Source organism: Lissotriton vulgaris, chromosome 10, assembly GCF_964263255.1.
Source record: "Lissotriton vulgaris chromosome 10, aLisVul1.2, whole genome shotgun sequence".
Lineage (NCBI taxonomy): Eukaryota > Metazoa > Chordata > Amphibia > Caudata > Salamandridae > Lissotriton > Lissotriton vulgaris.
Genome location: NC_141698.1, coordinates 580406919 through 580431896, shown reverse-complemented (window position 1 = coordinate 580431896; position 24978 = coordinate 580406919). Strand labels below are relative to the sequence as shown.

At 45.0% G+C, this 24978-nt stretch overlaps 1 protein-coding gene across 1 annotated transcript in view; it reads left to right on the top strand.

Moving 5' to 3' along the window:
* Positions 1-24978, top strand: part of LOC147688550 (sorting nexin-29-like) — a 778635-nt gene that overhangs the window by 48823 nt on the left and 704834 nt on the right. The window contains exon 3 of the mRNA XM_086939800.1: positions 2256-2311. Coding sequence (XP_086795926.1) covers positions 2256-2311 — 56 coding nt within the window. The remainder of the gene's footprint in view (positions 1-2255; positions 2312-24978) is intronic.

The window sequence follows — 24978 nt, the reverse complement described above, 5'->3', positions numbered from 1 at the left end:
GCTTGTTATCCATGACCACACCTAGGTTTTTCTCCTTCTTCACTGGAACAGGATGCAAGCCAATTTCCTCAGGCCACCAGGATGGAGACATCAGGGAGGCGGTTATTTCCAAACAAGATTACCTCTGCTTTCATGCCCTCCTAGCAAGGGGCTAACATTTTAATGCAAAGTCTTGTTTCTTTGATATTATTTACCATTATTTTGCAAGGGCTGTGGCTAAGATGCGGAACAAAGTGGTAGTAAGGGTCTTTAACATACAGAACCTATTCCTAGGTTCGTTATCATTCCATAAAGCTTTACCTAATGGATTCTTCGTTTCGTCTTAGAAAATGACTGCCTTGCCATAGAGAGTGATACAAAAGGGCATGATGGACGGACCGCTTGAGCAAATCAAACACTCACACCCAGTCAACTGATCTGGGTTTAATCCATCATCATTCTTTAGCTCACTCCACCACCCCAGTTCAGATAAGGCCATATGCAAATCAGTCTGACCATGTGCCTCATGGGAACAGTCCAGCCCGAACTGCCAAACCATGTCTTTGCTGGACCGGAAACAAGCCTCCTGGGACCAGTTTCGGGGTCATAACCCTCATCAGCCAGGCTATCTTGAATCCAGTGGCAGAGTGAGCAAGGGACCCACGTCTGGGCATACCCTGCCAAATTAGGGTGAAGAAAGCGATACCAAAGGGGATGATGGACGGAACGCTTGAGCAAATCAAACTCACCCCCAGTCACTGATCTGGGTTTAATCCATCATCATTCTTTAGCTCACTCCACCACCCCAGTTCAGACATTGCCATATGTAAATCAGTCCGACCCTGTGCCTCATGGGAACAGTCCAGCCCAAATCGCCAAGCCATGTTTTCTCTGGATCGGAAACATGCATCCTGGGACTTGTTTCGGGTTCACATCCCTCAAACGTATGCTCAAACGTGAGTCCTGTGCCCTCCATGCGACTGGAAACAAGCTATCCTGGCTGATGAGGGCTGAAATCCCGAAACCGGTTCTAGGATGCTTGTTTCCAGTACAGGGAGGACAAGACTGATTTGCATATGGCTGGGTTCATACTGGAATGGCACGGTGAGCTAAAAAACGTTGGATTTAGGCCCAGATCTCTGTACTTGGGTAAATGTACGACATTGTTCTGCATTCTGTCCATCAACTGTTGTTTTTGCATTTGTCACCCCGAGTGGGACGGGTATGCTCAGACGTGAGTCCCGTGCTCTCCATGCCACTGGAATCAAGCTATCCTGGCTGATGAGGGCTGAAATCCAGAAACCGGTCCTAGGATGCTTGTTTCCAGAAACCGGTCCTAGGATGCTTGTTTCCAGTCCAGGGAGGACTGGCTTCACAGTTCGGGCTGCAATGTTCCCATGGGGCACAGGGTCAAGACTGATTTGCATATGGCTGGGTTCAAACTGGAATGGCATGGTGAGCTAAAAAACAATGGATTTAGGCCCAGATCGTTGTACTGGGGTGAATGTATGACATTGTTCTGCATTCTGTCCATCTACTGTTGTTTTTGCATTTGTTACCCCGAGTGGGACGGGTATGCTCGGACATGAGTCCCACGCTCTCCATGCCACTGGAATCGAGCTATCCTGGCTGATGAGGGCTGAAAGCCCGAAACCGTTCCTAGGATGCTTGTTTCCAGTCCAGGGAGGACCTCGCTTGGCAGTTTTGGCTGAACTGTTCCCATGGGGAAAAGGGTCAAGACTGATTTGCATATGGCTGGGTTCAAACTGGAATGGCATGGTGAGCAAAAAAACTATGGATTTAGGCCCAGATCTCGGTACTGGGGTGAATGTATGACATTGTTCTGCATTCTGTCCATCAACTGTTGTTTTTGCACATGCCATAGAGAGTATCCTACTCACTGTAAAGTGAATAAATATCCAGTGTATATGGTACAATGCACACCAGAGAGCTTTCTGTTAATGTCTATGGCATGCCAACATCTAATACCTGTTTTCTGTGATTCCTATTAGTTCTTTATTTCTTGAAAATTACATGCCCGTACTTATATGTATGATTATCTCAATAGGCTCCAAAGCTTTCGGCGATGTTAATTCAGGTCTTTTGCAGCTGATGCGTTGATCGACATCAGCATAAATGTTTCCTTTGTTATTTTACAAAACAGGCTTTTGAGATTTTTGTGAAAGTCTAAATGCGCAACAGTTATTCCCATAAAACCGCTTGCAATAATTTCATGAGGTATGTCAAAACTAATACATGTGTACTTCTCACGGCAGGTTCCTGGAGATTTGAGTCAGACGTCTGAGGACCAGAGCTTATCAGATTTTGAAATGTAAGTTCACTGTAAAAATGTCTACAGAAATTCAAATTAATTTGCTTGGCAAGTCTTTTTACTGTCAGTTTACATTCCGTTACATTCCATTATCAGAATAAATGATACCTCCTTCACTAGAAGAATAGTATGTGTATATATATATATATATAAATATATATATTTATATTTCACTGAGTCTGCTTCTTCAGCGGTTCCCTTCCTTTCTGCGCTGGTGCCACCGGTGGTCACAGCTACCACCCTGTATGAAGATATTTTCTTTATTCCACAACCAAATCTTAGTCAGGAAATTCTCGGACGACGCTTTTTGGCGTTAGGCTTTGTCAACTTGACAAAGGCTAACGCTGAAATGCATCGTCCTTGGATTTGATTGCACAAGAAACTATTGTGCTGTTTCCTGGTGTGCTGCCCCTTCATTTCCGGACAAAGATTTGGTTGTGGAATAAAGAAAATATCTCTCTCTCTCTATATATATATATATATATATATATTTGCTCCACAGCTTTCTTCACACATCCCACAGTAGAAGAAAAACAGCAGCACTCACCGGTTTTTGGCAATTCCAACAAACATTTCAAGACAAACGCGTTTCGGGAAGCATCCCTTCCTCAGTGATCTATATATAAGATTGCCAAGAATCCTGGATTACCAAGAAATAAGGATCGCACTCACCAAAGGTACTCGTTTTCGTAACTTTGCCTGTTATTTCATTTAACGTTTCATTGAATACTCCCAAGTAAGGCAAACAAAAGCCGACGCGTTTCGCAGCAGCCACTGCTTGTTCACGGCATCTACCCACACAACTTTTTTCCGTGATTAAGACATGTTTGAAAAACCAGACCCTTATGTCATTTCCTGTCATGTTGTCAACCCGCCCCTTGGGCTTGTGGGACATGTAGTGAAAACTCACAGTGATATTCATTCATAATGTATGACACAAAAACAGTTTAGGGGATTTTGTCTGTGATTGGCAAAATGATTATCCAACACATTGCTGTTTTCTTCCCAATGTACTTTTCCCATTACAATATATAGTGCAAATTTTCAACTCAATCATGATTTAAATTCCAGTATAACATCAATTCACAAAATTATTATTAGTTATTTGCTTTTGTATGATTCAATCATCATTTACTTTATGTGCACATATAATTCTTCGGACTAGTTTAGCCCGAACGGGGTCATTGTCCTGAAATTTAAAATGTGTCGTGATTCTTTCTGGCGCAATATTTTCTCCAAATTTCCTCCTCGTTTATTTTCTGATACTTGGTCGATGCCATAGAATTTCAACAGTTTCCAGTCCCCATTGTGAGTTGTTTCGATGTGTCTGGCTATGGCATTGTTTTTGTCCTTATTTGTGGTTGCACGTGTATGTTCCAGAATCCTTTTTTTTAGTTCACAGGTTGTGCTCCCTATGTATTTTAACCTACAGGGGCATTCAACCACGTACACCACATACCTGCTTTTGAAGGTAATGCGTTTTTCAATTTGCCACATTTTGTTATTTGCCATTTGAATTTCAGATGTTGGTTTCGCTATTTGGCAAGTCTTGCAATTATAACATTTAACAAACCCCTTCGTTTTCAGCCAATCAGTGTTTTTGTTTTGGGTGTCGAAGTGACTCTGTATTAGTTGGTCCTTCAGATTTGTAGCCCTACGATAAGTTACTACTGGGTGATCCCCCACCAAAGTTCCAATGCTGCAATCTAATTTCAGGATCTTCCAATTATTTTTCAGGATTGAGTTTATTTTTTTGGAAATTTGGGTGAAGTCTGTGATAAATCTTATTTCCTGTGGGTTCATTGTTTCCTTTATTTTTGTTGTTAAGCAGTCATTCCTGTTTTTTTAATTTGCTTTTTTCCAACAATTTCCCACTGTTCTGGCACTATATTTCCGATTTCGAGTCTTTGCATTGACTCTTTGCTGTGTTTCAGCCATTCATTCTCCTCACTGCATATTCTGCGTATCCGGAGAAATTCTCCGTATGGGATGCTTTCAATAAGCGATCTTTGGTGGAAGCTGTCAGCTTGTAATGTGGCATTGGTGGCCGTTGATTTTCGATGAAGGGTGGTCTCGATTTTATTGTTTTTTATATATATTTTCAAATCCAGGAAGATCGCTTCACTTTTATCCATTTGGTAAGTGAACTTGATGCTTTGCATACTCGTATTCAGTATGTCAAAATATTCCTGGAATTCAGATGTTGTACCTCTCCATATGATCAATAAATCATCGATAAACTTTGTCCATTGGACGATTTTAGCCACATATTTGTTGTTCGATGTATTCCATGCCACTTCTCTTTCCCACCATCCCATGGTGAGGCAGGCATAACTTGGACTGCAAGAAAAACCCATTGCTGTTCCATTGCGCTGTTTATATATTTCGTCTCCAAAAAGGAAAATATTGCCAGTGAGACATATTTCCAACATTTCCATTAACATTCGATTGTGAGTGCATAGATGTATGTCTTTCTCCTGTAAGAAATATTTGCACGCATTTATTCCCATGTCGTTGGCTATGGTGGTGTACAATGAAATCACATCCATTGTGATTAGATAATATGAATCATCCCACGTGATTAGATCAATTTATCAATATATAAATATATCCTACTGGCGGTCGCCAGTAGGTAGTTATAGTTAGGATTATTTTGTAACATTCTATTGGGAATAACTTTGGCGCCGGTTGACGAATCTCCCTGAAATTTGCCTTGCTCCGCTCCTTCCCTGAAACTTTGGGGGGGATTCGTCAAGCGGGGGCCGAGATAAAAGGGGGGTCCCAAACGTGTTTTCCCCATGTTAATTTCCATAGGGCGGTCGAACTCACTTTTAGCCTGAAAGGCTGATTGGATTTTCACCAAACTTGGCAAAATTGTAGGGACTGGTAGCCCGATGTGCCTTTGCTATGTCTCAGGATATGTGCTCCAGTGGATTTTGAGTAATTTAGGTTAAAAAAAATATATATATCTATAAACGCGCCCCGGTACGCGCACTCTCGGGTGTCTGTCAACATTCCGAACAGTCCGGAGCGGCCGCCATCTTGTGTCTCAGTAGGATCGAGACACAAGAGGTGGCAAAAACAAAGGGGGAAATGACCAAAAGGGGGCAGAGTAGACCCCCCTGACCCCCTAGGTTTGATGTGGGGGCCATGAAAGGGCCCCACGGGGCAAAACCATTTTTTTTTTTTCGATTTGTGCGGGTGGAGCGCCCGGTACGCTCACCGGGGAGCGTACCATGGGGAAAAAAGAAAGACAGAATTTAAAAAAAATGTAGCCTTTTTTATAAATTGGAGGTAGTTCTAAAAAGAATTGTTTTTTTTCTTCTTTTTGTTGTTTTATATTTTTTTTAATGCTTTTTTGAACATTTTGTACTTTTTTTGGCTTTTATGAACAATTTTATATTTTTTTTGTTATTTTCATGGGGAGAAACAAAAAACAGGGAATTGTAAACGGCTCAACTGGAGCAAAAAAAAATCAGGAAAAAATTATGTTTTTTTGGGGGCAATTGTGGTTGTCACCAGCACGGTTGATAAGCTTTATGCTTTGCTCACCATAGGTGATGGTTTTATCACAAAAAATAAAAATGATTTTGTATTCCCCAGACTGGGGTTGTATGTTTGGGACCATCTCCCTTGCCTCTGGTCCCGATGGAGTGGGTTGCTTTCTTTTGGAGGTGCTGGGTGAAGATTGGGGAGGGTTTCTGGCCAGTTCTCGGACCTCTGCCGCAGCATAGTTGTTAGGATGCCTGCGCTGCATGTGGCTTATCATGGTGTTATTGCCAAATGAGTGTTTCTTGTTAGGGGTCCCCCTTGAAAGTTCAATGCCACAGATTAGGCAAGTAACCCTTGGCGAATTCACTTTTTTGAGGCCCCTTGGGATGGAAAAAAACTCCCATCTAATGTGCTGCTTTGGCCTATATGGGGAATTATCTTCTGGCAGGAATGTCCTCCTCCCCTCCTCCTCCTCCTCCTCCTCTTCTTCATCTCCACCACTGTGGTGTTGTGGTGGTCCTCTTGGTGGTGGTGGTGGTGGTGGCTGAGATGCTCCTGCTGCTGCTGAAGCCATTTTTCAGTCCAAAAAGGTACAGAGAGGTCTTTCAACAGGTCTTCTTCACTCAAAGTACAAAGTGAGAATGAGGAAAAAAGGTGGGGGCTTTCATCATTAGGAAAAAAAAACTGTCCTGAACCAATGAAAGTGTTATTTTCAGGTCACATGACCAGGGCTTTCATCATTTGGAAACCAAAACTGTCCTGAACCAATAAAAAGTGTTAATTTTAGGCCACATGACCCGATGCGCTTACGCTATGCGCCCCTGGGCGCACCCCGGGGCGCGCCCAGGGGCGCGTCGGATGCTTACGTTGCGCGATCGTATGCGCTCGAGTGCTTCCGGGTGCGTTTACGCCGTGCGTATCACGCGGACGCGGCTAAGCGATACGTCACGATGATTTCGTTCGCGGCAAAAGCGCTAATGGGACGCTCACCGGTACGCGCCCTGAGGCGCGCCGCAACACTGCGCTTACCGGTGCGCTCACCGGGGCAAAAAAAAAAAACATGAACAATATACATTAAAAAAATTGTATTACATAAATATACAATATAGGATTTATTATAAAAAATATTACATTTCATAGCTATGGAAATTTGCTTTTAAAAAACCTTTATAATTCACTGAAAAAACCAAAGGTTTCACACCAGTTATAGTTAGGAATTAGCATTTAAAAAACCTATGAAATTCACTGAAAAAACCATAGGTTTCACACCAGTTATAGTTAGCTGGAAATTTTACTGACATAAAACCATTTCCATTTAAATTCCCACGTTATAGTTAGTTGGACTCACTATAACTTGCGCGCCTGCAATGCACTGCTGATGACGTCACATATTACATCACTCATGACGATGCACAACGCATGCGTGGTAATGCATGTGTTGTAATGGTATCGCGGAGTAAAAAAATCATTGTAACAGCTGTTTACCTATGGAAGCTGGCCCCTGTTCTTCAGTGAGACTTCTATTTGATTAATTAGGAGGAAGCAATGTGTTTTTCTTTACCGAAAAACGCATTCCCGGCTGTTGTATTGTGAAAGTGTCCACGTGGCCTGGATTCACTTCCGGTGAGAGAGTGGAAGAGTCTGTTTGGATCTAAAGGAGTTCTGTTGTTGGACGGGGCCGGCGTGACACGTCATCAGAAAACATAGCTAATGGAAAGCATCCTCCCTGAAATGTGGAGCAGTGCCATGAGAGGTCAACGAGTGTGCGTCCCACTGCGGTATGACCTTACCACGTGATGCATGTTCCGCCACCAATGTACGGGAGGCAGAAGCGGCATCACAGGTCCTCTTGAAGACCGCTGTAGCACTAATTCTACATTTTGGTACTAAGGCATTTTAACTTTGTTGTTCCTCCCAGATACAAAAAGAAGATCCTGTATTATTAAGTGCCCTTGTTACCTTTTTTGTGGGTTGTGCTGCTTGTCACTGCGCTCCCCCGCCGGTGCACATGACTGTGCACCCCACCTCGTGTGCTATCTGCAGGGCCTCTGCCCTCGGATCACTGGTTTTGGTTTCTGGAGTGGCAACATAAAAAGTTGTTCCCAAAGGACTAGCCTGAACACTTAGGTGAATATCCCCTACACCAGCATTCCATGAAAATTCTTTCCTACCTCTCCCACATCAACGAGGACGTCATAATAGCACGGCTCCGCTCGAGACACCGTATGACGTCATCGGAATCATAAGAGGACCACGTCAGTTCCACCCAATTTTTCGTGCCATCAAGGCAAACAGGCGGACCGAGACATTTTCACATGTATACATAGTATAATAAATATATATATATATTCACTGAAAAAAAAATAGGTTTCAGGCACGTTATAGTTAGAAATTAGCATTTATAAAACCTTAGAAATTCACTGAAAAAACCATAGGTTTCAGGCACGTTATAGTTAGAAATTAGCATTTAAAAAACCTTAGAAATTCGCTGAAAAAAACATAGGTTTCAGGGGCGTTCTAGTTAGTTGGACATTTCACTCATACAAAACCATAGAAATTCCCCCTTTATAGTTAGTTCAGGTAACTATAACTCGCGCACCCGCAATGCACTGCTGATGGAGTCACATATTACATGACTCATGACATGGTCAGTGAAATCACTCATGATATCACTGATGACATCTCAAATGACATCACTGATGACATCATCCAGTGAATGTGTGTTTTTTCAAAAATTAAATATGTTTTATATATGTATATCTCAAGGTCAATGGAAGAATAAATTGGTATATAAGTGTCTAAATGGATGATTATTTTTTGTAAAATTGATTGTATAACTGACTAAGTGTATCTTAGTGAATACATGGGTTAGTGAGTAATGTTAAAATATGAAAATATCTTTATCAGTCTCTCACTTTGGGTATAAGTGGCTGCATGGGTTGGTGAGTAGCTACATGAGTGTCTATATGGGTTATTAGTTGGTTTTTTGAGTATCAGTATGAGTGCCTGTATGGTTCGTTGGGGGGTATTACTTAGTTCATAGATGCATGAATGAGTGATTCACTGTATGTATGTGTTGAAGACAGCATGTGTGCAGCACTGTATAGGTGGATGAGTGTTAATATGGGTGTGTAAGTGAGTGAATGACTGTCTCAATAGTGTCTTTATGAGTAACTACATATGTTTTAAACTAGTATATGAGAGTATTGGTGTATATAAGTGAGTATATGCGAGAGTGAGAGATTGGAAGAGTTTCTGTACAAATAAGTAGGTGTTCCTATAAGTGATTGTTTAAGAGAGTAAGTATGTGTAAGTTTCTGTAGAAGTAAGTGTGGTAGTGTGTGTATAACTGTATATGCAAGTAAATGGGTGTTTGATACTTTGTTTGCATGTGTGACTGTGTGTGAGTAACTCTATGGATGAGTGGCGGTGTGTAACAGGATGAATAAGAGTATGAGTACATATGATGAGTGAGTACATGTATGAGTGACTGTATAGGGACTGTTGGTGAATGAGTGGATGTGTGTGTAGATCTAGGAATTACTAAATAGGTGTGTTGTAACTGGTATTGGTATGTCCATTGTTTTGAAAATGATAGTTTGTATTTTTGAGTGTGTGTATCAAAGGTTATATTAGTGTGAGAGGAGGTCTGCCACTCCATCACAAGGATGATGTTATCAGTGATGTCATCAGTGATGTAATTTGAAATGTCATGAGTGATGTCATGAGTGATGTCACTGACTATGTCATGAGTGATGTAATATGTGACGTCATCAGCAGTGCATTGCTGGCACACGACTTATAGTTAGCTGAACTAACTATAATGGGGGAATTTCTATGGGTTTGTACGAGTGAAATGTCCAACTAACTATAACCCCCTAAAACCTATTGTTTTTCATGTTTTTTCAGTGAAATATATATATATATATATATATATATATATATATATATATATATATATATATATATATACACATTTCAAATGACTCATCCATTTTGCAGCTGTGGGAATCCCTAGATGATTGTTTCTTTTGAGAAACTGGAACAGCTCTTGAACTACTAGATTCTACAGTGATTCATATAGTTTTGACTTCTGTGGACTTCTACTTAATCTTTACTGTAATCCGGGGATCCCCATGGAGTCAATATTGGAATGTGGGGACCCCTGGCTAATCAATGTGGGAGAGGTGTGGTGCAATGGCCAGAGTGGCTGACTCCAAGTGCGGGGCTCACAGTTCGATCACTGGCGCCTTCAGCAGCTCAGCTCAGCATCATGTGACCCTGGGCAATAGCTCACTTAATCTCCCTGGCAGCCCCCAGCGCCTTGAAACCATTAAGGGGTGAGATGTCCGCGCTTTACAAATAGGAATTATTAATATTATTATTATTATTATTATTATTTTCAATGATTTAAACCAGACAAGTGTACTCAAAATTACAGAAATAATCACAAATGAAGAAACATTTGATTTAATTCCCAAACAATTATTTTAAAAAATCACAATTTTAATTTTATTGTGAAGGTTGGAGCTTTTCAAAATCCAAATGAGGCGAGACCTCGTCCACACTATATTCTGATTGATACACTTTCCATGCTCCCACAAATCAATCTGTGAACAACTTCGATCTCTATTTATATACAATGTGTTAATATCTTAATATTAATTTATTTTCTTAGCAATGGCAGACCCCATGGGTAGGTGTCGCGGACCCCCACCCCCCCTGTGTCCCCGGAAAACAGATTAAGAAGCCACTGTACTAGAATATTTGCTATAATTAATATTTGGGCATGTTATCAGTTGGACTATACAAATATTTCAGTCTAGTCTCAACGATTGAAATCTAATATTTATTTGGAACCAGCCATTAGGCCAGCTCTCTTCTCATTATATTATATTATTTCACTTGCAATTCGCAAGTTTCTTTATTATTTGGTTAAACTGAATAATCGGAGCCAAGATTCAAAATTGTGTTCCAGATAACACGGAATGCGCTCCTGCAGTTGTAATTTTGTACTGTAATATGGGCTGACATTTCTACCGACACAAAATATGGTTTTGCACTGGTCGTTTGACATAAATGATATATTTTTTCCCAGTGTCAGGCAGTTTGATTGCTATTACTCATGTAATTAATGCAGTGCGGTTGGTGCACGTTTTTACCTTTCTTGTTTTGCACCAGACAATTAAGGTTTGTGAAGGAGGCAGATGGTAGGATTTTGCTTTTTGTGCTGTTTATCCTCTACTCAGTAGCCCCATCAAAATGTGAACCACTCTCTGGCTACAATTCCCAGAATTGCTGGAAATTAGATAACAGGAAACAAGGAGGTCTGTCTATCTGCATGACATTTGAGTAAACCACATTGCTTTCTCTTGTTTTGAGCAATATTTATTTTATTGCTATCTGTGCGAAGTGCCTCTCTTGCATGGTTACCCAACCACGTATTGCCTGGTTTTACATGTGCTTTGAAATGTAGTGCACGGGGTCCCTGCCAACCAGGTCCCCTGGGCCAGTGCTCCTTCCCTAAAACAAACCCCCAATTGGTACTTCTGCCCACGGTAAGTCCCTAGTAAATGGGTACCTAGGACCTGGGGGCTGAAGTGGGTCCCTTGCCGAACCCCCCCCCCCCCCCCCCCCCTTTCACTGGGAGATTGCCACTGCCCTTGCATGCCCCCGTGAGGGAGAAAATGACAAAGTCAACATGGCACCATCCTTGGGTGCCATGCCAGCTAGCACTGCCTGACAGCATAGATACGCCACCCCGTCTAGCAGGCCTCACAGCCCTAAGGCAGGATGCACTATACCATAGGCGAGGGCGTATCTGCATAAGCAGATAGGCCCCTACAATATTGAGCACCATTTCCTAATATTGTACGTGCCAGTGCAGCCATAGAGAGTAATTGGGGTGGGAACCTGACAACTCAGGTTTCACTGCACCATTATGGCTTCGCTGAATACAAGAGTGTTTGGTACCAAACTACTCCTTTTATATAAATCCACACTGTTGCCAATGTGGGATTTATTGTGCTATGTATCCAGAGGTCACCACAGAGGTGCTCTCTGAATGCCCACCAACCCTGGTGTGGTCTCTGACCGGCTGTGGGCAGCCAGCAACCACCAGATATTTTTCTGGAGCCCTGGGTAGCTAGCTCCTGCTCTCTGGGACCAGAAACAATGCACATCCTAGGCAGAGGAGTCATGCCTCCTCCCCAGGTTGGGCCAGTGCTCAAGGAGGGAAGATTCAAAGGGCTGCCATCTTTGCAATGCAACCCCCAGCCTCTGCTACTAGCAGTCGATAGCAGCCCCTGGTTTACACCCTCACTTTGGGCAGGAAAACTGGTGGGAAAATTTAAAAACGATAGGAGGTATGCCCACCTCTGCCAACCCCATCCCTAAGGTGGGAGAAGCGAGGTTTCTGTCCCCGCCATCTTGAAGATGAGGGGACCCCTCCTATCAGGGCTAGGTCTATGCTACCTCCCACAGGATAGTAGCATAATACAGGGTGTAGTCACCACAGGTGAGGTGGCCATAGGCCCTACCTGCTACTCCCCTAAAACACCTCCTAAATGTAGTATTTAGGTGGCTCCTCTAGACCGGTCTCTCAGATTCAATGAACAAAAGAAGAAGATGGCAGACGATTGCTTCCGGACTAGGAAATGAACCGCTGCATACAAACCCCAGTAAGAACCCCACCACCTACAACCGGTAGGACTACTGAACCTTCTGTTCTTCCAGAAACTCTGCAAGGCCTCCAAGAAACCCCGGAGACCTTTCAACCTTCATCAAAGTGCCAATAACATCCCTTCGGACTAAAGGTTCTAGTCCTCTGCATCCGCCTGTACCATATCCACAGTGGTGAGGATCGACCCTTGGGTCGACGCGTCTCACTGCTACCAAAGAACTCCACAACTGGAGTGGTAGACGATTGGCACTCGTGCTGATGCAACTGTACGCGGTCAGAAGAAAATTTCGTAGAAGGACAACCTCCACGACCTTGATGGAGCCTCTTTGCCCATCCAATCAACAGTAGCCAGCCACTGGTGATGGTAGCCATATTGGCGGTATCGACACTTCTCGAGTCGACCTTCGACTCGGGGTGCCAATAGGGATGCCTGGATTTAAGCCCTGCGACGACTGTCACCGTTTGATGTCGGTGACCGACCCCCACCGTCGGTGCCTTTACTGTCTCGGGGCCGACCATGATGACAAGTCGTGCCCCACGCCGCTCGAGGTCCCTGTCTAAGAGAAGGTCGACGGACCGGTCGCGGGCCGCAGTCATCAGTGCTCGACGAGTCACCACTACTCGTCGGGCTCGAAGTCCTCAGGTAAGTCAAGGCATTCAAAAAAGAAGTCGAAGAGACGTCATTGCTCTTCCGACTCCCCCCGACGCTCACACGATGAGGCCGGGGGTTCGGGCGACACCGCCCACGCGGCTCCGCCGCAGCCGCAAGCGCTGCGTCCAACTTCACACCCGCCGTCCTAGGCTGCATGTGATGCCGGAGGAGGTCAGCTCGTTCCTCACAGCCATAAGGGCCTGCTTCCCTCCGTCGGGCCCTGCTGAGGTGCATTCGGGCCCGCGGGTCCATCTGGGAGCCCTAGTGGGCCGGCGGCTCCGGCTCTGGCGCCGTCGGGTGCTTCGGCCCTGGCGCTGTCGACGACTCCGGTCCCGACGCCACAGAGCTCCACAGGGCTCCGCAGGATCCAGGCCTGGAACTGTGGCATCGCCAGCTGACCTTACGACACCTCCGCTGTCGCCGTCACCAAGGGTGTCGCCCACAACGCCGTCTCCAGACGACGTCGTCCCCAATTCCAGTCCCGGTCCGGGTCCGGCGTCGGGCCGGCGCCGCCCGGCGCCATCCTCGGTGCCGATGGGTGAGCCATTCACCGACGACCCGGCTCCATCATTTTCCCCTGGCTATCAGGAGATGGAGGACGAGGAGGACTGGGAGGGGTCTGAGGACCCTCTGGCACTGCAGTGCCAGTTGAGCCAGGACTGGACAGATGAGCTGGGGGAGGCCAATGGTCTGGACACTTCGCCCAACACTGGATTCGTCTCCCCTCCTACTGTTGCTACAGAGGAGGGGGCTGCTTACAGCATGGTGTTGACTAGGGCAGCCAAGGCCTTGGCTCTTGAGCTCCCTGTCGCGGCCGTGAGGACTAACCTCCTCACTGAGGTGCTCAAACCGCAGGCATGCTCCTCGGAGCCTCTCCTGCTGTTTAAGTAAGCCCTCACCGACGTTCTGATGGGCACCTGGTTCAAGTCCTCTACAGACCTCCCTGTAGATCGGAACATTGCCCGACGCCACCGCCCGGCTCTGGGTGACCCAGCTTCCTGTCCGTTCACCCCACCCCGAGAGCCTGGTGATCCAGGCCTCTACCTCCCAGACTGCATTCCCGACCGCTCCCCCGGATCGGGAATCTAAAAGGTACGATCAGTTTGGCAAGAAACTGTTCTCCTCTCTAAGTTTGGGGCTGCGGTATGTCAACAGCGCCTGCCTTTTGGGCCGTTACATCCACTCCCTGTAGGTTACGGTTGCGGAAGTGCTGCCGCAGTGCCCGGAGGAGGCCCGGACAAAGCTTACTCGAGCCCTAGCAGAAGGGCAGGACGCAGCACGCTACTCCCTATGGTGTGGACTCGATACCACGGACTGAGTGGGTAGGGTGAGATTGCAACGACGGTGGCGGTTCGCCGCCAGGCCTGGCTGAGGTCCGCCAACTTTTCAGGGGACATGCCCTTTGATGGCCGTCGCCTCTTTGGCGACAAGGCGGACAGTGCGCTGGAGCGTTTCAAGGACTCCAGGGCTACGGCCAAGTCCTTGGGCCTAGGCCAACGCCAGCAAACTTCCACCTCTCGCTCCTTTCCTGGCCAAGGAAGGGGCGCCCCCACACTTCCAGCCAGCCACAGGCCGCAGACTCAGGCTCAATGCGGTCGTGGACGTGGATACCGCTATGGCGGTACCGGGGGACACCGACAGGGTCAGTCCACACCCACCCCTGATGCATCTGCCTCTAAGCCTCCCTAGTTCGGCATTTCAGGCCCATTCCTCGCAAGTGGGGAGCAGGGTCCGCAATCACCTCCCTCACTGGCGTACCATCACGTCGTACAAGTGGGTGCTGCAAATCGTCCGAAGGGGCTACTCCCTCCCCTTCGAGGTTACCCCTCCAGCCATGCCACTGCAGTACCACTGCCTGTCGGGGATAACTTGCAACTCCTGCAGGAGGAAATTAAGGCCCTCTTGGCCAAGGGGGCCATTAAGCGCATTACTGGGCCAGAAGTAGGACGTGGTTGCTATTCCCACTACTTTCTGGTACCCAAGAAGGGCAAAGGAGGCCTACGCCCTATCTTGGACCTAGGGAGCGTCAACGGCTTCCTTCGGAAAGGAGAAGTTCAAGATGCTGACTTTGGCTCAGGTACTAGCTGCCCTGGACCCAGAAGACTGGATGGTAGTGTTGGACTTGCAGGAAGCATATTTTCACATCCCCGTCCTGCCGGCGCACTGGCATTACCTGGGGTTCACGGTAGGACACAAGCACTTTCAGTTTACCGTGCTCCCCTTCGACCTTAACAGTGCCCCACGGGTGTTCACGAAAGTGATGGAGGTGGTTGCAGCTCATTTGCGCAGATTAGGGGTTTCAGACTTCCCCTATCTCGACGATTGGTTGTTGAAGTCGGGTTCGCCCCAAACAGTCGTCTCCCACCTACAGACTACGGCCGACCTCCTGCACCAGTTGGGGTACTCCATCAACGTGCCGAAGTCGCACCTGTGCCCCTCTCAGAAGCTCCACTTCATCAGAGCGATTCTGGACTCTGCGCAGTTTCGGGTTTATCCTCTCGAGCAGCGGGTTCGGAATATTCAGGCTCTGATTCCGATCTTTCAGCCTTCATCCCGGGTCTCAGTCAGGTTGACACTGCGTCTCCTGGGGCTGATGGTCTCCTGCATCCTACTGGTGCATCACACCAAGTGGCGGATGCGGGCTCTGCAGTGGGACCTGAAGTTTCAGTGGGCCCAGCATCAGGGCAAACTGTCCGACCACGTCCTGATCTCAGAGGGCAGTGGTGGCTCACGAACCGCGATTGGGTCAGCGGCAGATCTCTCTCTCTTCCCCAAACGGAGCACATAGTGGTGACAGATGCGTCCCTCCTGGGATGGGGGGCCACATGGAAGAGAGGGAGATCAGAGGCCTCTGGTCGCCGGCGGAGTTCTGGCTCCATATCAACCTTCTGGAGCTGCGGGCGATCCATCTTGCACTGAAGGCATTCCTTCCCTCTGTCCGGGGAAGTGTAGTACAGGTGTTCACAGACAACACCACTGCCATGTGGTACTGCAACAAACAGGGCAGGGTGGGGTCGTGGACCCACTGTCAGGAGGCTCTGCGCCTCTGGACATGGCTGGAACACCAGGGCGTCACCCTGGTGGTTCAACACCTGGCAGGTACTCTGAAAGCCAGGGCGGACGAACTCAGCCGCCGGTGCAAGATGAATCACGAATGGTGTCTGAACTCGGACGTGGCGCAAGGCCTCTTTCAGCGATGGGGAGAGCCTTGGTTAGATCTATTTGCCACCGAAGAGAACGCGCAATGTCTTCACTTCTGCGCGTTGGAATTTCCAAGGCGGCACTCGCTAGGCAACGCTTTTCGTCTGTTGTACGCCTTTCCGTCTATTCCACTTCTGCCCAGAGTGCTGAAGAAGATCCGGCGAGACCGGGCCCAAGTCATCCTTGTGGCTCCAGACTGGGCACGAAGATACTGGTATCCCGAGCTACTCAGCAGGTCAGTCGATCCCCCGATTCATCCTCCTCTTCAGGAGGACCTTCTGTCGCAGCAGCTTGGGACGGTCCTCCACCCGAACCTGTCCAGTCTCCACCTACATGCATGGAGATTGAGCGGCGGCATTTGAGACCAATTGACTTGCCTCCTGAAGTCTGTGATGCGAATCTGGCAGCCAGGCGTCCCTCCACTAAGACGGTATACGCCTGCAGGTGGAATACATTTGTGGCATGGTGCACAGCAAAGGCTGTGGATCCACTCTCTTCCTCCCTTTCAGAGGTTCTCCTCTTCCTTCTGTCTCTCGCCCAGCAGAGCTCTGCTCTGGGCACTCTTAAGGGCTACCTCTCGGCCGTTTCAGCCTTCTTAAGGCTTCCTGATCAGCCTTCTCTTTTCAAGTCCCCTGTTGTAAATAGATTCCTGAAAGGCATCACTCACAAGTTTCCTCCTGTTCCCTTCGTGATGCCTCAGTGGGACTTGAATCTTGTTCTGACATATCTGATGTGCGCTCCCTTTCAGCCACTTCATAACTGTCCTCTTCATCTTCTGACTCTTAAAACTGCATTCCTGGTTGCCATCACCTCTGCCATGAGAATGAGTGAGCTCCAGGCTCTATCTTCTAAACCACCTGTCCTCTCTGTCCATCCGGACAAAGTCGTTCTGAGGACTCGTCCTTCTTTCCTGTCCAAGGTAGTCACAGCCTTTCACATCAGGCAGTCCATCACCTTGCCCACCTTCTTTCCACCTCCGCATCCTTCGAAGGAGGAAGAGAGGCTCCACTGTCTGGACCCAAAACGTGCTCTCTCTTTCTACCTAGATCGCACACGCCAGTTCCGGGTGGACGACCAGCTCTTTGTTGGTTACGTTGGCGCGAAGAAGGGGCGGGCGGTGCACAAACGGACCATCTCTCGGTGGGTCGTGTTATGCATCAAGGTCTGTTACTCTTTGGCTAGAATGGAGCCTTCTGTTGGGCTGAGGGCCCATTCCACTCGGGCCATGGTGGCTACAACTGCCCTGGGTCAGGGAGTCCCCTTGCAGGACATCTGTCAGGCAACTACATGGGCCTCGCTGCACACATTTGCTAGACATTACTACCTGGACAGCCAAGTCCGGAGAGATGGCTTTTTTGGCCTTTCCGTTCTCCAGGACTTTTTGGGGTGATCTTGGTTCGCAGACCCACCACTGGGGTGGGTCTTGCTGGGGTATCTATTCTAAGGTAAGGAATCTAACACTAACTTGTTTCTTTCAGATGCACAAATTACTTACTTTCCGTAACAATATATCTGTAAGAAACAGTAGTTAGTGTTAGATTCCTTACCGCCCCACCCATCCTCCCCATTCTGCGAACCGATATCTAGGGTTAGGGTATTTCCCTTTGAGGGCCCTAGTTTCATGGCAGCAGTGTCGGTCTCTGACATGGCTCTGCGTTCCTGACGCGGAAAGCTATGTACAAGAACAGACGTCAGCGCACAAGGGCGGCATCTAAATACTCCGACAACGTCATCCCGGCGATCCCGACGCGGAGCCGCAGACGATGCCTACCGACGCGCAGGGGTACTGCTACGCAAAACTTTCCGGATCCAATCTTATGCCTGGGGATATTCTAAGGTAAGGAATCTAACACTCACTACTGTTTCTTACAGATATATTGTTACCAAAGGTAAGTAACTTGTGCTTTATGTCAAGACCGGAGGCTCCTATTATGCTTCTCTAATCTTGAATTTATTAACATAGCAGCAGTCAAGCACTGAAAAACTACAAATCCCATGAGGCATAGCAACCGACAAGCCAATGGGATAGAAAAATTTAATCACAGTAACCACCAATAGAATACCAATAACAATTATAACCTCCTCACTTGACTGCAAATATCCCTCTTTTCTCGCTGCTCGCAGTTAAGATAAGTACCTTATTTCCATATTGTGGCATTATTTAAATGGTTTTGTTTGGCTGTCACGATATTTCTATGATGCATATTTACTGCAGTGTTGTTATATTACTGTTTTGCTTCCTTCCTCGACCGCCACGCTTTCTACGGTACCATTCTCTCTGGCGCGCACTGCAGTTTTTCTTCAAGCGTCTTGCTATCGCTATTTTGAGTGTGCTCTTCTCAACGCTCGCAAGTGGTGCTTGGTCTCCCGTACTGCTGTGGTTTGTTTTTTCTTTTCTATGGGGCGTTACAGGCCCATTCTTCTTCCTTCATATCTCGGCATTGCCTCCTCTAGTTATCGTTACCGGACGGGTACAGCTTCTTTTCCCTACCTCCTGTCGTCCTCCTCACAGGCTTATTGGGCAGGTACCCGCCCTGGGGGAAGGAACTAGGCAGGCATTCATCTCCTCCCCCCTGTAAATTAACCCCTTTTCTGCCGAACACTACTGTTTTTCACATATTCTAACATGGAATTGGACAGCTCCCTTCTGGTAAATGATAACGGTGACTTTATTTTTTTTTTTCGGTTGAGCAGGCCGTGGTGGCCTCTATGGATAACATGTCTAAGAACATTGAAAATTCTGTACTGAATATGATGTCTAATACTTTAATGGCCCATTCTGCTGGGTAAAGCAGAAAAAGTAAAATGGCTACAAAAAAAAAAGTAAAGATCCCCAATCCTGAATTAGCACTTTTGAATAGTAAGAATTCCTCACACCAGACTGAGGAGGTTGTTAATTCCAGGCCTCCTACCATGGAAGGGAATGCAAAAACTCATACCAAGTGCAAAAATAAGTCCTAAAATATTCAGGATGCACCACAACTAATAGTCATTTCTCATATCACGGATACTGATGATGAAAATGGGGGATCCAGATGATAATACTGATAATTTTCGGCTCAAGGATCCATCTTCTTCTCCTACTCCAAAAAAGGCTAAATTGCTTCCTTCCACATCTGATTCTTTTTTGGCCAAAACAGTCTGGGCACAGAAGGTTCTCCTTTGTTCGACCCAACCCACATACGCCATCCAAATTCCACAGAATGGTGCCCTGCTGCTCACTTAGGCGATTACATCTCCTCTAGGTTGTGTTTGTCCCTGGACAATCGAACTAGGGCTAAATTGAAATTGGAATGTCCCAGGCCTTCTTTATCTTTCAGTATTAATTCCACTCCAAAGATTGACCCGTTGTTGCTTACTTTCTTTTCAAAATGTGGTAAAGATCCCCGTAAGGGCAGTAGATAAGGCCTGGTCGTCTAGTCAGGACAAGTCAACAGTTTCTGAAAAAAGTGTTCTCTTATCGTGTTTTTGAATGGGCCAGTAGAGGCATGAGCTGTTTTACCAGACATACCTACCGTAACCAGGGATTCAGAGACTCCTTCAATTCAGACTACGGCTACCAAGTCTACAAGACTCAATTTTACCCCCATAGAGGTAGAGGCTATTGAGGTCACAGACAGAAGAACTTGAGAGCCAACAGTCAACAAGGTGAGTCCTTCTTCTGGCCCTCTTCCTATAGGAGGCCATCTTCAGTACTTCCTCACAAGGTGGCAAACCATTACTGTAGATCCTTGTGTTTCAAATACAATGCAAAGTTATGTTATAGAGATTTACGCAGCACCTTTCCAAACTGTGTTACCTCCTCCTCCTCCAAGGTTTTGGTCCGAAAGGTCCAATCTCATTTCTCTAGAAATTCAGTCTCTCTTACATAAAAAGGCAATTCAACTTTCCGCCCCAAATCCCTCTAGATTTTTCTTTACCCCGTTTCTAATCCAAAAGAAGACCAAAAAACTGAGGCCAGTTAACAACCTCGGACTTTTTCAACCAGTTAGTGGTGTACCTCCACTGCAAACAGGAAACTATGCTACACCTCAGAGACTCTTTGCTCCAACACGACTGGGGGATAAGATTAGATCAGCAAGAAGCTTATTTTACAATTCCCCTTCACCAGTCAAAGAAATACTCTTCAATTTCAGTGGCAGGGAAAAACTTACCGGTTTTCTTCTCTTCCCTTCGTTTTTTCTATGACACCATGTTGCTTTACAAAAATAATAAAATTGGTAGTAGCACATCTCAGGTCATCGGACTTATAATTTACCTGGAAGATGTTCTACTAATAAGTCAAGATCTTCATACTCTTCGCTCTCATCTACATCTCACTTGTTCTCTTCTATCAGAGTTGGGATTCCTGTTGAACACAGTGAAATCGGTCATGATCCCTACTCAAGAAATAGATTTCGTAGATTTTCTTGTAAACTTATGAAGCACTACCATTCTCCTTCCTCATACAAAAGTAAAGGTAATAAAATATGAAATTTTTCAGACTTTTGCAGTTCTCTTATCTCTCTCAGATCTCTGGCAAGGATTGTAAGCCTTCTGTCTTCTTCTATACAAGCCATCTTTCCGGGTCCACTTCATTTCCCGGCCCTGCAATGTCTAGAAATTCCCCACTTATCCAAAGGTCTCACCTCGTCCGATCCCATCAGTGGCGACTCAGAGTCTCATTTAGAGCTTCAGAGGTGGATAGATCATTTACATTCCTTGAACAACAGGCCTATCTCCGTGTCAGCCCCCAATCTTGTGTTAGAATCTGATGCAAGTCGTATGGGCTGGGGCACCTGATGTGGTCCAATATCGACAGGGGGTGCATGATCTCTTGAGGAGTCCAAATTGCATATACACTGTTTAGTGATGCTGGCAGGCTCCTTTGCAATCAAAAGCCTAGCATAAGACAGAGTGTAATGTTCCAAACGTCTCCTTATGGTCAACGTTTCCGCAGACCGTTATATCAATTATCTGGGCGGCACCATATCAAAGCCTCTAGTGGAACTAGTGGAAAGTTTTGGGGTATCTTGTGTTCTCCACATGATCTCAGTTTGAGCTGAATGCTTACTGGGCAATCAATTCCATATCAGATTGGCAATCCTGTCATCTTCTAGACTCCAGCGATTAGAGACTTCATTCGCCAGTGTTCCAGTCACTGTTAGACATGTGGTGTCCTTTCAACATCGATCTTTTCGCCTCCAGGCTCAATTCCCATCTATCTTGTTTTTTTTAGCTGGCATACGGACCCTCTACCTTTAGCTACGGATGCTTTCTTACAGGACTGGTCCCATTTAGTCAACTAAGCCTTTCCTCCTTTTCTAATGATCAGCAGAGTTCTAGCTCAGTCAAGACGTCCACAAGTTACCCTAGTTATAGTGGTCCCATTCTGGCAATCACAGGTATGGTTTCCTCCCATTCTAGAACTGATGATCGACTTTCTAACCCTTCTCCTGTCCTTTCCCTATTTCCCTCTGGATCATTTGCACCAGCCTCACCATCTAGTGCTAATCAACTCCCTCACCTTCTTTGCTTGGAAAATAGCTGGGTCGCCCAATCTCTCAATTTCATTTTGCCAGAGGCTTCAGAATTAATTAGCAAAGCTTGGGCCCCAGGACCTCCAAAGCTTACACATCCACTTAGACTTTATGGGGAAGTTGGTGTTTGGGAAAATCCATCAATCCCTTTTCAGGAGATATAATCTACATTGTTAACTCTCTTGCAGCTGAAGCTAGTGGAGGTAAGTAATGTAGAACCATACACATGTTCAGATTAGCTATTTCCATGAATCATCCTTACATCAATGGCATACGCTCATATGTCTTCTTTTAAAGGGAGTAACATGTTCTAATCCTCCATTTCCCAAATATAGCAAAATGTGGGATGTAAATGTTTTGAAAATGTTTATTTCCGGGCCTGATAATACTGACCTTTCTTATAAATACTTCAGCAAAGCTTACTATGTTGTTATGCCTGATCTCTATTAAATGTTTGTCTGATGTTAAGGCATTAGATATTTTCTTCTCACCAATCTACTCCTACAGATGTTATGTTCACAGTTAACAAAATCACTAAGACTAGTTTAAATTCAGTGTTTTTTCCATGTTTCCTGGATCAACCCAAACGTTGGGCCCCATTAGGATGGCGGGCGGATCGGCCCCACCGGGTCGGCGGTAGTAAACCTCCTGCCATCCATGGAGCAAGGACCCCCCGCCATATTACTATGTCGACCAGGCAGAAAAGGGTTCAATATGGTGGCGGCGTCTGTTAGTCACTGCCAGCCATATTACAATGGGGGCAGAAACATGCCTGCGGCCACTGAAAGGCATGCAGCGTTTGCTTGTGGGGGCCCGTTGCAGGCCCCCAGGAAATCTGGGGGGTGGGGGGTGTACATTTCAATGTACAACGTGGCAGGCACCGCACGGTACCTGTCACGTTGTGCATTGAAAGGCACAACTTGCCTTTGTGGCATTGCAGCGGGCGGTGCTGAAAGCACCGCCCGCTGCAATGTGACAAATGCGCCATGCGCCCGATAGTGTGGTGGGCGCATCCTAATTGAAGGTGCGGGACTGCCGCAAGAATTGCGGGCAGTACCGATTCCCGGGCGCCATACTAATGACCCCCTTTGTGTTGGATAAAGACTTAATGTGTATGAAAAGCAGACATTTGATCTCAGAACGTCCTCTCATTCCCAACTCCTCATTTCCTTCCAGAAACCCCACAAACAAGTTTATTCCCGCACACTGGCCGGTTGAGTCAGATAGGTTTATGTCTTTGGCAGTCATTGATACCTTTGTTTTTTGGGCTCATTTCTCCAGAGGTGCCATGGCTTCTAAAGCTTTCTGAGACTAGTGGACATTCCAGACTAGTGGACATTCTGGGGTCAATTGACTGGTCTAATGATAATGTTTTTTGGATATTCTATTGTAAACGTGTTCACACTGCATCATCTGTTGTAAGTAACATGCTTTACACAAGCATAATAGGAGCCTCTGGTTTTGACATAGAATGTAGATTTTCCTTGTAATTTATTAAGGAAATTCTTAATTTTATTAAAGGCACAGAGGTGAGTTGGTTTTGTGTTTCCCTCCATAACAGCTCCTCCGGCCTTACCACCTGCTTTCTTTCAAGGCTACACTGTTCTTGGCAGTATATTTATCTTCCACTTCAGCCACCACAGATCTCCATAGTGTTTGTCCTCCTGTTCCGCTGGATACTTCTTGGATTTTCAGTTTCATTAACTTTATCCAAGAACTATTTACTTTTACATTGATGTTTTCTATTGTATTATCTATTTTTCCATTGATTTCTGGTTCAATGTAACTTCTCGCCAAAGAAAGGAGGGCTCTATGCAGTCAAGTGAGGTGCTATACGTTTCACTGGTATTTTATTGGTGGTTACTGTGATTACTTTTTTTTTTATCCCATTGGCTAGTTGGTTGCTATGCCTGATCGGATTTGTTGTTTTACAGTTCTTGACTGCTGCTGTTAATAAATGCAAGACTAGAGAAGCATACTACTCGTCTCTGTGTCTTTAATAAAATTAAGGCTTTCCTTCATACATTTTTAGGAAAATCTACATTTTATGTGCTACTATTGTTTATCTAAAAGTTATTATTTTTAAATATAGCTTTTAATTTTAAGTGATTTCGAATTTTGTATTTAATTTTTATAGTAATTTATAGTGTCATAGCTGGTTGTTGGGTTTATAAGGGAATAGGGTGAGTAGTTAATTAGTTAATAAGTATTACTTTTTTAAATAACTTGTATTAAAGTATATGATTGTTTTATTATGTAAAATATACAATATTGATTTATTTTTATTATATGTTATTTGTGGGTTGTTAGGTTTGTAGGGGTATAGGGTGGCAAGTAAATTAATTAATAAATAAATAACAATTACTTATTCATTGTTAATTATTTAATTCGTTTCAATTATTTAATGTATGAAATACTTATTTTTTTACATATATTTTAATTGTGGGTTGCTAGGCGTCTAGGGTGGGAAGTTAAGTTATAATTAATAATGTAATAATTCAATAATAATTTAATACATTACTTAATAAATGTTTTATTATGTAAAATATGGAACACTGATTTATTGTACTATTGTTTTAGTTTCGGGATACTAGTTTTGTAGGGGCAAAGGGTGGGACGTAATTCATTTAATTAATTTATTCTTAATTATTATTTGTAAATTAATTATTTTATTGATTTTTAAATATTTAAATTATGGAATATTTAATCATTTGAATTGTATTTAGATGTGGGCTGCTAAGTTTGTAGGGGTCTAGGCTGAAAATCTAAGTAATATTTAACATTATTAATTGGTTATTTGATTTTAAATATGTAAATTATGTAATACGTATTCTTTAAAGATATTTTAGGTGTGAGCTATTAGGTTTGTAGGGGTATAGAGGAAAAGTTAATTAATAATTGGAAAACAAATATTTATTAATTGATAATTATTTTAATGAATAATAATTATGGGAATTTATTGTTTTAAATTTGTTATTACATATATATAAATATATGTATCTATGTTAATTATACGTTTTATATTGAGAGTTTCACCTTTTTCCAACATTCATTGTGTTACTAATCTGTGTAATTTGTTTGAAGTGAAGTACTTTCCATACTCTTGTTTAGACTGAAGTAG